Below are 14,770 nucleotides of genomic sequence, written 5' to 3'. Positions count from 1 at the left end.
TGATGTCATTGTGACGTCACACATGCCCTTTAAACTGAACAATTGTAACCGGGGAAATTTATATCACGCCTCTCTCTAAAGAGCCAATATATATGTTTACTATTTGTTTGACAATACATATATAATTTGCTTTATCCGATATGACAAGTTTTGAAACACGTCTCATATTAAATATATATATATATATATATATATATATATATATATATATATATATATATATATATATATATATATATATATATATATATATATATATATATAATATACGGTTAGATACTATTTTAATTTTGCTTCTACAAGCTGTTTTACCTCATCTCGTCCAATAGTCTCAGAAACACAAGTATAAGCCCTACACAAACGGCCATCAATCATGTTATTTCCTCATCTGCCATATTATGTAGAACAAGCAAGAACTATGATACAGTGGGCCAAATTCACACTGGAGAGAAGAGCCGCTAGCTAGCTTGCTAATAGCAACAGAATGAGAGATCGAGGCAGCGAAATCTATTGCACCAATGGTCATTCGGAAATGCTAGCGGCGACCCCAGTGGTGTTGTGTTACCAAGCACCTGTTGGGCGCCTGAGGGAACGTACACTGAAGCAAATATACAAGTGCCCAAAGTCAAGACAACATGATGTACCTGGGCGTTGACAAGGCTGAGACATCAACGGGGTACCGGGGCTGTGACAAGGGGGGTAGACATCAACGGGGTACCAGGGCTGTGACAAGGGGGGTAGACATCAACGGGGTACCAGGGGCTGTGACAAGGGGGGTAGACATCAACGGGGTACCAGGGCTGTGACATGGGGGTAGATATCAACGGGGTACAAGGGCTGTGACATGGGGGGTAGACATCAACGGGGTATGAGGGCTGTGACAAGGCTGAGACATCAACGGGGTACCAGGGTTATACCAAGGGGTAGACATCAAAGGGGTACCAGGGCTGTGACAAGGGTGAGACATCGAAAGGTACCTGGGTTGAGGAAGCCATTGGAGGCGCGTCGCTTAGTGTTACGAGTGCCAGATAACGAAGATAGGGCTGAGGGGTCTGGCAGGCTCTTGCGTCTGGAGGCGAACATCTTGTGCGGATGGATTACGACTTTATTGGGTTCAGACGTCAGCCGCAACATTGGTCAACTCCTCTACTAGCCTGGAGGTGTCGTGATCACCATGTTAGCTCGCCCCTCGCCACCTGCTCTACCATCCTCCGCCTCTGCCTGTTGATCTCGGCCCGGGAACTGAACTGCTACTTGTGATACTGATTCCGTCGCCCCCTGCTAACTTTCGCGGGCTTTTTCTGACGTTCCTCAATTGTTGGTTTTGATATCGCTACCAGGCTCAATGTTATTAAGAGAGTGTACTATGTTTCTTCAAGACGATGTGCGTCTCGACGAGCCATCACCGCAAATGGCTGTTGTGATTTAAAAATTAAGAGGAACGAGAGAGGGCTGGAGGCGAGGGGGATCTGACGTGTGGGTACAGCCAGCAGAGGGAGCAGGGAAGTGGGTGATCACAGAGCCAGTGGTGGGGACGCAGAGCGGCGATATCGACTAGCTCCGTCTGCAGGAACCGGCAGCAACTGGCGCGTCCTGCTCTCCTGACTACCTCACCTCACCTACCTCTCCCCTCACTCTCCAGGTGAGGCGCCTGCGCTCTCCCGCCACCACCATCGTCACCATCGCCGCCCCGTGCGCTATCTCCCTATCTCACCAAAGCCTGTGTCCGGAAGCCAACGTGACGACCCAGAACAAAGCCAGCCCTCGAGGCAGAGTGGCCAGCGAAGGCTCTATCTCCACGCACAACTCCTGCGAGGATGCTAAAGGTGGAGATCACTCGGTGTGGGATGCTGCCCTCTCACGCTGGTGTTCACATTGTTCTCCTTACCTGATCTTTGACGAACATTTAGTGGTCCGAACAGTACAGAACAGATGCGGGTGTTTACATACACGCGAATCCCTCCTTTTGTTTTATTTTCCCCACCTTCTCTATCTCCACCATCCTCAAGATTTCTCTCTCTGCCGTCTATTTACTCTCTTCCTCTCACCCGCCTTTATCCTCCAGAAGCAGCTCTTGTTGACGTGCAGTTCGATGCAATTTCCTAACCAAACATTTGCCATTGTACTCCGAGTTCCGTTGCGTGTCTGCTACTCCCATGGTGTACAGTGCCACACTTGTAGCTCCCATGGCGCATGGTGCATGTCTACCACTCCCATGATGTGTGGTGTCACATGCTATGACCAACGATATTACACTATGAAATCAAAATGGCTAAAATTGAGACTAAAAGACCACGAGAGAGTATCCGAGGGACTCTCCGCTAGGGGTCAAAGGTCGCCACTATAATCCCTCAACAGTTCAAGTAATTGTTTACACACTGGTGGAAGTAGAGCATGATGAACAAAAAGAATGTGTAGTTTTTAAATATATCCAACACGCCATATATAATATATATATATATATATATATATATATATATATATATATATATATATATATATATATATATAATATATATATATATATATATATATATATATATATATATATATATTATATATATATATTATATATATATATATATACATACACACACACACCAGAGTCACGTCTACTGCACCACCCTCAACCCTGCTGCGACTATTGCATGAAACACTGCCTCAACTACCATATTCAACGCCGCCGCAACATGTAAAACAGATGGAGCTACGATATGCAACACAACTGCAACTACCGCAGCATTTGAGCACCGCTGAACCTGCATGTAACACAGCTGCAGCGACAACATGCAATAATGATGCGACATCTAGTATTTGGTCGGTCAGGTTCACAGTGCCAAGGCAACAATGACCTGTCAAAATAGCCTTCCATTCACAGTATTTCCGGTATTACAATATGAAGACTGCTGATCAAACCACACACTAGAAGGTGAAGGGACGACGACGTTTTGGTCCGTCCTGGACCATCCTCAAGTCGATTCATACTTCTTACTTTAAAAGTATACTTACATAATTCGATTACATACTTCACCCACGTTATTGTGACTCATCGCCTGCATATGAAGCCCTTTATGGGCTATTCATGCCTGTGCCACCTCTTGGGTGGCTTAATCTTCATCAATCATCAGAAGACTGCCTTGATATCATTCCGTAGACAGTAAGAACTGATGAACAAAGCTCCACTTCACAAAAAGAGACGGTAAAGCAATAGTCAGGATATCTCTAGTGACGGTCCCGTTTGTCTGTCAGTATCAATACATCCTCGTTGTTCGTGCACTGTCTCACTCTATTCCACCTCCTCCCCTTCACCACTCGACCACCTTCCTTTTCCTTCCTCCCCCATCCCCTTTCTTCCTTCCCTCATCCACTTCCATCTTCCGTGCTTGTCTTGCAGTCCTCTCCCGCGCTTCCTCATTTGCATGCCCATGACCCCAGCGCTGACCCGCTGCACCCACATTACCGCCAAGCCCACCTACTAAACTCACTCTCATGCCTCACCAGGTGTGGAAAAAGCTGGGCCAGGAAGAGGAGGATTAGGATTAGCGAAGAACGAGGAGTGGGGGGAGGGAGGGAGGATGAGGAGATGGAGGCAGAAGAGGAGGGAGATGGGAGATGAAAGGAGGAGATAACGGAACATGAAGAGGCAAGGGGGAAGTGTAGGAGGAAGATACGGAGAAACTAAAGCATTGGAATAGACTGGAAAATATAAATAAGGACAAGCATGAGGAAGGGAATAGGATGAACCCAGATAATCTGTTCCCGACCCCGGAAAGTCTGTTCCTTGACACCTGTCGTCAAAGCCAGGACATTCGCTTTAATACCCGACTTAAACACCCACACTGTTCGTTCCTTAATCCCTGCCCGCGACCACGCAGAGTATACAGCTGGTTGTCGAATGCTCGATACCCGGAGCCCGGAGAGTCGACACCCGGAGCCCGGAGAGTCGACGCCAGGAGCCCGGAGAGTCGACGCCATAACATGTTCCCGCCAATACATGCAGACACGAGCCCCCCTATACTAAGCCTTAAGCCCCCAAAGGCTCACCACTGTACTCCCTCTCTCCCGGCGCACCAGGACCCGGATACGATGACCCAGATAATATCAACCTAGTAGTAATAATATTAAAATCTCCAACTTTACAATAATATTGTGTAAATTCCCATATCAGGTAAACATGTGTCAAATTTCTGCCAATAAAATACAAAATGAACAGCCTGCTTTTCTCATCCGCAGATTAAATAATTCTTACGTCGGAGCATTTGTTAAGATCTGACATTTTGACTAATTATATATCATTTCCAAAAACATCGAAATAAAACTCATTCATTGCCTTATAAAAGCTGATTTTGTTTTCTTTGGTGGCCGGCGAAAATGTGTGAAATAGACGATGTGGTCCTCGAAGTGAACAGTTTGGAGAGCCGTGTTTAGAGTACTGAAAATGGGTCGATTGTTGCACCATGCCGCGCCTCGTTAATTTCCTGAACATTACGGGTGAGTGTGAGGGGTGGAGTGGAGAGAATGTACTCACCTAGTTGTGCTTGCTGGGGGATGAGCTTCAGCTCTTTGCTGCCGCCTCTCCACTGTCAAACAACTGGTGTACAGATTCCTGAGCCTACTGGGCTCTATCATATCTGCATTTGAAACTGTGTATGGAATCTGCCTCCACCACATCACAGCTTAATGCATTCCATCTGTTATTTCTAATGTCGCTGTGGCTCATTAGGGTACTAAGCTTCCACTTGTGTCTCCTTGTTCGTGTTCCGCCCATGCTAAATAATTTGTCTTTGTCTACTCTGTGAATTCCTCTGAGAATTGTGTAGCTAGTGATTAAGTCTTCTCTAACTCTTCTGTCTTTCAGGGACATGAGATTTAATTCCCGTAGTCTATACTCGTAACTCAAACCTCTCAGCTCTGGGCTAGTCTGGTGGCATATCTCTGATTCATCTCTCTGTCTTGTTTTTAACTATAATTAGACTCAAGGCTGGAGCTGCATACTCCAGGATTGGTCTGAAATAGGTGGTAAACAAAGTTTTGAATAAACTTTGTAGTTCTCTCTCCCTTATCCACTGGATAAGGGAGAGAGAGAGAGAAAGGGGCTGATCTCACATGTGAGAGAGAGAGAGGCTGCTCCGCTTCCCACATGCTTTCTATAGTTGATGAAGCACTCTTGGCCTATTACCGGTGCTGCTGCACACACACACACACACACACACACACACACACACACACACACACACACACACACACACACACACACACACATACACACACACACACACACAGGCCACCATTAACATAATAGAGAGAGCAGCTTCTGTTGCTAGCAGGAATGGATCTGGAGTTCTGGACCGAGGATCGAACCATGGCTCCTTAATTTTGAGTCAAGAACCGACGGTTAGAAAAGTACAAACGCTAACAGCTGGATCCTGCAGGCACAAATAGTAACTAGACGCCCACTCATTCTATCATCTTGCCACTTTGTTGCTGAACAGGAACAACTGAATGCAACACAAGAAAGGAGAGCCTATATTATTTACAACGCGTTGGTAAACTAACGGTTAATAAATTCAAATTCAAATTTCCCGTGCTCTTTCAAGGCCGCGAGTGAACCCGAGAGCTAATTTGCATACAGGCAGACGAGAGCAGAATCACAATGGGTTTGTAGCACAACAAAGAGGACGAATTAAGGCGCCATTCAAGACAAGAGAGAAAGCATTAACTACCGCTAGCCAACGCCTCCAGCCTCCTCCACCCCCCAGGTGGAACTCTCCCGCCCACCAAGATTACACATTTTCCTTGCTTTCCCGCCAACTGTCTCGTTCCCATTAAGACACACGAAGGGAGTTTTCTTCTCTCTTGTAGCTCTCGGGGATAAACACTAGGCAAGCCTCGCCCAACACTGCCATCTCATTTTCACAAAGAAACCCGAGCTGGCTCGTTACCTCTCGAGGGCGGAATTTGTATTTTGTTTTTATGAGAGCAGGAAATGGACAAAAAATAAACTTGAAGCAATAGTATCATTTATATGATAGTTTCGGGTCTTGAGAGTATGAGGAACGCCTAAGCTGTCATCTCTGGACGGTGGGGAAGAACTAAGCTGTCATCTCTGGACGGTGGGGAAGAACTAAGCTGTCATCTCTGGACGGTGGGGAAGAATTAAGCTGTCATCTCTGGACGGTGGGGAAGAACTAAGCTGTCATCTCTGGACGGTGGGGAAGAACTAAGCTGTCATCTCTGGACGGTGGGGAAGAACTAAGCTATCATCTCTGGACGGTGGGGAAGAACTAAGCTGTCATCTCTGGACGGTGGGGAAGAACTAAGCTGTCATCTCTGGACGGTGGGGAAGAACTAAGCTGTCATCTCTGGACGGTGGGGAAGAACTAAGCTGTCATCTCTGGACGGTGGGGAAGAACAAAGCTGTCATCTCTGGACAGAGAGGGAGAACTAAACTATCTTCTCTTGGCAGTTCATCTCCAGTGCCCAGAGAAGCCAACTTAGCTCAACTAAGCTGTCCTCTGAATCATTCAAAGTTCAGAAATCCGTGACAAGACTTACCCCAGAACTGAGGGAGAGGGGCTTCAGGGAGAGACTGAGAGAACTCAACCACACATCGTCGGAGGAGATAAAGTAAGAGAAGGAAATTAGTGTCACAATGTCTTTGCTTCTGGGTAGTAAGTGATATGATCTGAGTGCTTATGCCTCCAGAGTATAGGAAATGGCTATTGTTTCCCCTCAAACTTTGTTTTGACTCTTTTTAGTCTACGACAGCTTAGGGAAGACGTCTTGAAGGTACCTGAAGGCTGCCGAGTCGTTGTCTAAACCTGCGACACTTTCCATACGTCGGCAGCCTTCAGATACCTCCAAGATGTCTTCACTAAGTTTTCTTAGGCAAAAGTCGAAACAAAGTTTGAGGGAAATCATTGCCATTTTCTGTACTTTGCAGCGATAAACGATCAGAAAATAGCACTTTCCTCACAGGGACAACAAAAAGAAAAATGTTACAGTGTGTTAAGGGAAGAAAGCGCCAAGCCAGTGGGACTATACAGCTCTTGTGAGGGATATAAGGACAAGCTGGAATACGAAGACGGATGAAGGAACAGTGACCAATGACGAATCATTGGGAATCGAAAGCAGACTTTACAAAAAGCGAGGCCGTTGTTATACCGACCAGTTCAAGAAATAAGACAACACCGCACGAGATACTGAAGCAAACTGTGAAAGACAATGGTCAATATGAGCAACAGTAGGACCAGGAGACGTGAGTGTCACACTTCTTTAATGTAAGAGTTACAAGAGGAATGGGATGCAAGAAAAGACTTTCCACACCAGCTCAATAAGCAACTCTAAAAGTACGAGAAGCATGAGGAATGAATGATTTCATTAACTAATCCAATAAGACAGGAAAGGAGTGGCTAGGGAGCTAATATCCGACCTGCCAGCAAATGTAGGGGAGTGCATCTAGGTGAGAACACACACACACTTCCAGAGGCTTGCTCCAAGCACTCAGATCTCGGGGAAGGCACGGGAGACGCCGCTGACCCTGGAACATCCTGATCACAGAGTAACGATTTCCACAGAGGTGAGTGGAGTGAGGAGGCCTGAAGGGCTACGGAGGGCGGTCATTGGACCACCAAGCTTTGTCCGCTGCACGTCTCCCGTCCGCTTCCTGGTGAGTTAGCCGCCAGAACCCGGGAAGGAGTTCCCGCCACACCTTTCCTTTAGCTGCACTCTTCCTCCTCCTCCTCCTCTTAAATCAGACTCGCATGTCCAGTCCACCCATCAAATTAAATCATCGAGGGATAACACATTCATCAATACCCATTAAAATTAATGATCACAGGATTGCAAGGCGAAGCTATTTATACTGCAGTTGATACAGAAACAACTTAAAGAATATAGGGTTGGGTCTCTGACAAAAACACATCAGTACCAGTCCTAATGAACCCTAATTTAAATTGAGAGAGAGAGAAAGAGAGAGAGAGAGAGAGAGAAAGAGAGAGAGAGAGAGAGAGAGAGAGAGAGAGAGAGAGAGAGAGAGAGAGAGAGAGAGAGAGAAACAGCTGTTCTAGGCCGCCTCCACTTTGTTCCTGAACGCTGAGAGACAGATCTATTATTTATGCCTTTGTTCGCTGCATGTGCAATCATCCGGCTCTGCGAGCCAACGAATGCACACATACGTTTATTCATGCTAACTACCCCCCCCTCTCTCTCTCTCTCTCTCTCTCACACACACGCAAAAATAGAAAGCGATATATATATATATATATATATATATATATATATATATATATATATATATATTTATATATATATATATATATATATATATATATATATATATATATATATATATATATATATATATATATATATATGGCGTGTTGGATATATTTAAAAACTACACATTCTTTTTGTTCATCATGCTCTACTTCCACCAGTGTGTAAACAATTACTTGAACTGTTGAGGGATTATAGTGGCGACCTTTGACCCCTAGCGGAGAGTCCCTCGGAGACTCTCTCGTGGTCTTTTAAATATATATATATATGTATATATATATATATATATATATATATATATATATATATAATATATATATATATATATATATATATATATATATATATATATATAATATATATATATATATATATTATATATATATATATATATATATATATATATTATATATATATATATATATATATATATATATATATCCGGTCCCCTTCCAGCCAGAGGTGTACTCCCTTTCCTTTTTTTTATAAATATATATATTCATATATATATAAAATATACTTTATATATAGACTTTTTTATAAATATATTTTATAAATAATTTTGTATTTTATATAGTGAGGATGAGATGTGTAGCATTACTCTGACCACATAATGCTTACGCCGATAAGAGGTTTTAGATGCTACTGGGTCAGAACACCATCGCCCACCACTAACCAACAGCACCTCAGCTTCATCTTCGTGCCTGAGGCAACTGCAGCAAACTTCCTCCCGGCCTGAACTTGACAGAGGCAGGCGTACCTGTGTAGTAACTTGGCCACGAGGCGTGCGTGGGGAGGGAACCTAGTTACCCATTCCTTGAGGGGTCAGGAGAGCTACGGTCGGTACCCTGAGTGGCGGTGTTACACGGGGAGATGTTCCTACTCTCTCTGCTTTCCTTACCTTTACCTCCTTTCCCTTCTAACCCCAGAGAGAGAGAGACACTGGAAAACATGAACAAGATCATGGAGAGAGGAAATTGGAAAAGGCAGATGACCCATAAGGATGCAAGAAGTAATTCTTCAGTGTAATAATATCAAACAACTAGAATGAGATAAAAAAGGGAGGTTAGTTGAGGCTTTCATATATATTTTCAAGAGTAGGTATGATAAGAACCACAAGCATAACCAACATACTACAACCGAGGCAACTGAAGTATGAAAACCAGCTCCCAGCAACTATAAAAACTCGCCCTGAAAGCATATACTGTACTGCATAGATGATCAACCTCTGTCTGTCTGTCTGTCTGTCTGTCTGTCTGTCTGTCTGTCTGTCTCTCTCTCTCTCTCTCTCTCTCTCTCTCCGTACCAATAATATCTGGAATATGGAGTGCGTACTTAAGGTCTAGACATGTCCAGCTCGCTCCAGTAACACCCAATATTGCTACACGGTTACCCAACCTCCAGCGCCGCCAGACAACGGTCACCACACTGCCAACACACAGGAATATTTGCTCTCAGACAAGATGTTAACGCAATATAAACGTCTGTCTAACGAATCTACCTTTATTACCTTAACGTTTCTTCCATAATTACAATGCCTTCAGTACTTAAAAGTTTGAACAGTAATGAGGCTGACTTCATTATACAAACATTTCCCCCCCCAACTATGACTGCCTTCATTATGCATACATTCCCCCACAACTATAGACTGCCTTCATTATGCATACATTCCCCCACAACTATGACTGCCTTCATTATGTATACATTCCCCCACAACCACGCCAGCCTTCATTATGTATACATTCCCCCACAACTATGACTGCCTTCATTATGCATACATTCCCCCACAACTATGACTGCCTTCATTATGCATACATTCCCCCACAACTATGACTGCCTTCATTATGCATACATTCCCCCACAACTATGACTGCCTTCATTATGCATACATTCCCCCACAACTATGACTGCCTTCATTATGCATACATTCCCCCACAACTATGACTGCCTTCATTATACATACATTCCCCCACAACTACGCCAGCCTTCATTATGTATACATTCCCCCACAACTATGACTGCCTTCGTTAATCCAAAGATATAGAACTAGGTTAATTTATCAGCTGAGAGAATAGATCTACAGGAAGAGGGTGGTGAGGTTAGACCTCATAACAGCTGAGGAATAAATTGATTGTTATACAATTTATCTGAAAACTCAATGATGCCACTGGAGCTATATAAAAAAAAAATATTCCTTTAATATAAAAATCAGGTTATCAATCTCAGCAAGACTTCCCAACAGGAAGATTCAAACTGAAGTAAAAATGCTTAGTGACCCAAGACCACAGACCTAAGATCAGGAGGTTGAAATCTTCTTAGCCTATTTCCTGTGGCCAGAAGAGAGTGCTTCACATGCTACACTCACTTGCCCTTCAGGTCGTTGAATAATGCAATAACCTTAACTATAAAAAGGTGGTGTTCCAAGAGGTACACTCAAGAAAATGAAAAACAGGGAGTAATATGGCAATGACTCTAAATATTTTAAAAATGAATCAATAGAAAAATTAAACGCACAATGTCATGGAATGGAAGAATGAGAGAAGATAAATGTACACCAGAAATGCAAATCAACCACAGATAATCCAGGAAAAACTTTAGTTTAAGTAGTAAATAAAAGATACAGATTATAAGGAAAAGTACGTGAAATTAATTCAAGCACAGTTGTAAAAATACATTCAGAAATATGAGGAAGTCATTATCTTAAATAACTGATGGCTAAAAAGATGAGACTAATAACCTGATGCTTGCAATCTAACAAACATATTCTGGAAAGTACACAAGAACACATCTTTTTTAAATTATGGCTCATTATTTCTTTGCTCAAAGACACCAAGTATTCCATTCTCCTGAGAAACATAAAATTTGGCCTCGAGAGGTCAGAAATGCAGAGGCGATAGTATCCACTGCGGTATTGGAAAAGTCATGAGTGGTTGAGTTAAGAGGAGGGTTTATTGGGAATGAGTGTGGAAGCCTATATCCAGGGTTCAAGTTACCAATGCTGACCACCTCTTTTAAAGTGATCCACACCAGGCATGTCAAACTGAGGGTCCCCCGAGGGCCATATGGGTCACATTTATGTTATCACGAGGGCCACACATGAAAACTAATTGAAGTCATATAATAAAAATTATTGCAGAATATTTGTTCTATTATATTATATACCATATTACAGTATCCTTTGTGTGGGCCACAGGTGTGCTTGCAAAAGGCCACATGCAGCTCATGGGCCACATGTTTGATATGCCTGATCCACACACACACACAAAATTAGCCACTAAAAGAAAGATAAACAGAGAGGAAAACAAGTGAATAATAAGACATATGTGCATAGTGAGATCAAACTCCCCACTTAAGATAAATGCTTTCACACACAGCATCAATGATGCATGTAGGTGTAATCTATGGAGGAAGAACTCATATAATATTTAAGAAATAAATGTAAGCTAGCAGGATTCATTCTTTCACTCATTAAGCTTCTGTTTGGTTGAAATTATCATTAATTTTTGGTTGAAATTATCATAATTATCATGAATTTTTGATTGAAATTATCATTACTTGAGTGTATCTTTCATCCAATAACTACACTAGGGTAATTACACTTAATGTAATTACTTGACTCAATGAATATCGCATGGGAGTCTCGGCACTGACTAATATTTCCTAAATCATTTAACTTAAGCAGATCCCAACCAGCCTGTGTGCATCCCATTCCCCAGACCATTCTCCCTACAAAGTTTGGTGAGGCTAACCCCAAGCATCTGCCCTCCAACTTAAGACAAACATTCTCTCTCTTATAGTACAGCGGTGGGATCCATTCTGGGGTATGCAACCCCAGCATTGTACTCCCACTTGAACTATCACACAACAAAACTGAAAATACCCAAAGATATGCAACAAGATTCAGTTTTAATTGAGGGGACTGAACTGCAATGAGCAACTCAGGGATCTCGAACCTTGCAATCGTAGAAGAGAACCCCCCTAGAAGAGAAATGGAATACGAAGAAGATACAAGAGGAATTAGCACAGTTGAAAGAGGTAATAAACAAAGCTAGGAATAAGCAGAACAACAGGGGTATGGATGTAAATTAGACTCACTGATATGTTACAGAAATGTCAGAAACATCTTTTTCAGTGTTAGAACTGTAAATACTGTATGTTAAAAAGAGTTGAACAAAGAAATGATTGAAGCCAACATAATACAATTTATATGAAATTTATATGCACTATGCAAAGTTTATAAGAAAAATGAGAGAACTGAGTTAAGAAGCCCTGCATTAACTATAAAATGTTCAAAATGTGGGTCAAGGCCCCCATGATGCTGTAAGCACATCCAGCTAAATACACCTGGGTGTGTAAAGACACGCAGATAAAGGAAAAACAGAAGCGTTATTGCCTCACTGCTAATAATGTACATGGCAGAAACATGAAAGAAAAGAAAGAAAAATGTTGTAGAGTAAAAATATGGTCTGATAGCCAAAGCCACAATATATCTATTTTTGGGGGGATGGAAGGGGAAGGGGAGAGGCAGAGGAGGGTGGAGAGGGGATAGTTGGTAGTACAGTATAGAGACGGGGAGGGAGGAACGAGGGATGAGGATGGGAGGGGAGAGAAAGAGCTCATCCCCCAGAGTGCAACAAAAATATGGACCACAATTTCCGACACTGTGGCCACAGGCAAACAAACCTGCAGATATCATGGAACAAAAAACAACAATACTAAAAGTTACAAATACAGTAATTCAAATAAAACTTAACAATAATAATAAAATAATAAAAAAATGTGATGAATAATAATTTATAATTATTTTAATACAATATTTAATTTAATAATAATAAAACTGTATATCATACAATAATAATAATAATAATAATAATAATAATACAGTATAATAAAAATACTGTAGTATTATTACAACAGTAATAATACAATAAAAATACAATAACTGATAAAAATAATATAAATAATAATACAGGATATTTAGCAATTCTTAATCAAATCACAATAATATAGTAAAAACAGTATATCTGACCCAATCACAAATTAATCAATTTATTGTATTGCACTTTCTGTACCAAAGTACTGTATCTTAGACATTACGAGATGTGATAGTTGGTGGGATTCTGTCAATGATTTATTATGTAATCATTTTACAATTTAGTAAAATGCTTAAACACTGTATGTGGTTTCGTAAAATATATATTACAGTATACATGGCTGAATTATCACCTATTGCTTGGGTTATTATAGATCATTCTGTTTTACTGGGACTGCTCACTAAAACTACTGCTTCACAGTCGGGCTGTAAATCTGCAGGCCAACAATTTTTGAAGGCTTGCATCTCCTTCAAGCTCAAACAAATGTCAGAAAATATTTTTATCATGCCCAGTCTCTGTTTGCCTGAAACTTTGTGTAATAGTGGCTTCATTAGTATCTGTAACTCCTGTCCCTACAATTGTATATTACTCAAATGTTCTTTGTACACACGTTCTTTTGAATAAAAATTCTAATTATTATTATTATTATTATTATTATTATTATTACTACTGTATTATCATTATTATTTACACACAGAAAATTACACTAAGGTGATATACATCAATGCATTGATGTATATCACGTTAGTGTGATTTTCTGTGTGTATCTGAAGTTTGGCGTACAGTGTTGAACTACTTTACACTTCACCTGTGTGCTTGGGGATCTTATGTACAGTAAAACATGGACTGGCTTCAGGAGAGGCCTCCAGACTTCCTGTGATTTCAGTAGGAATCTGGTTGTAAAACTTGATGAAGTTATCTGTGGTACAGTGGTAAAGTATGCAGCTGGCAATGCCTTGGTCGCAGATTCACGTCACCTCACAGCCCCAGTAGATTTTCTCATTATAATTATTATTATTATTATTGACCTCCAACCTAGACACCGACTAAACCAGCCAAATTCCAACCCTGCCCATCCCCAATTTCTTTGAAGCTCGAACTCTGCTAACCCTCAGCCCAACTACTTGGGCTGGATGGTAGAGCGACACTTAATGCAAGGCATTCGATCCCCAACCGTCCAAGTGGTTTGGCACCCTTTCTCCCCCCCCCCCATCTCGGCCCATCCCAAATCCTTATCCTGATCCCTTCCAAGTGCTATATAGTCGTAATGGCTTGGCACATTCTCCTGATAGTTCCCTTCCCTTCTGCCAATCCTCAGACTTTATCAAACTTTAGTTGTGCCAACTCCAAAGTCTGCCACTTATCACTTTTACCAATTCCCAACTCTGCCAACTCCACTTACGTAAAGCTCCAGCTTTAATCATTCTTGACCACAAATTTTGTCGCCAACTTCCTGCCTTTTCAGGCCCCTGCTCGAGTTTAAACTTCCGCATTCTCATCAACTAGTCTATTATACTATACAACGGTATTATCCCATCCTACAATGGACCCAGTTATCACATGCTCAAATTCTGTCCCATGTAACAAATTCTCTCATTCACATGCAAATTAAATCCTTT

At 41.9% G+C, this 14,770-nt stretch overlaps 1 protein-coding gene across 6 annotated transcripts in view; it reads right to left on the bottom strand.

The window, feature by feature from the left end:
* The window catches only part of LOC123758836 (dystrobrevin beta), an 84,214-nt gene that overhangs the window by 64,080 nt on the left and 5,364 nt on the right, over positions 1–14,770 (bottom strand). The window contains exon 1 of one of the 6 annotated variants that reach the window (XR_006772943.2): positions 978–2,236. The exons of 2 other annotated variants lie outside the window; for them this stretch is intronic. Coding sequence is in view for 3 of the 4 variants with exons in the window: in XM_069334588.1 (XP_069190689.1) it covers positions 978–1,134 (157 nt within the window). In the remaining variant the exon portion in view is untranslated. Of the gene's footprint in view, positions 1–977; positions 2,237–14,770 lie in introns of those variants that run through there. 3 more of the 6 variants (XM_069334588.1, XM_045743569.2, XM_045743568.2) reach the window with 3 other exon arrangements.

Source organism: Procambarus clarkii, chromosome 31 (genome assembly GCF_040958095.1).
Source record: "Procambarus clarkii isolate CNS0578487 chromosome 31, FALCON_Pclarkii_2.0, whole genome shotgun sequence".
In the NCBI taxonomy this organism is placed as follows: domain Eukaryota; kingdom Metazoa; phylum Arthropoda; class Malacostraca; order Decapoda; family Cambaridae; genus Procambarus; species Procambarus clarkii.
Note: the sequence above shows the minus strand (reverse complement) of the source record. Positions and strands in the feature narration are given on the sequence as shown.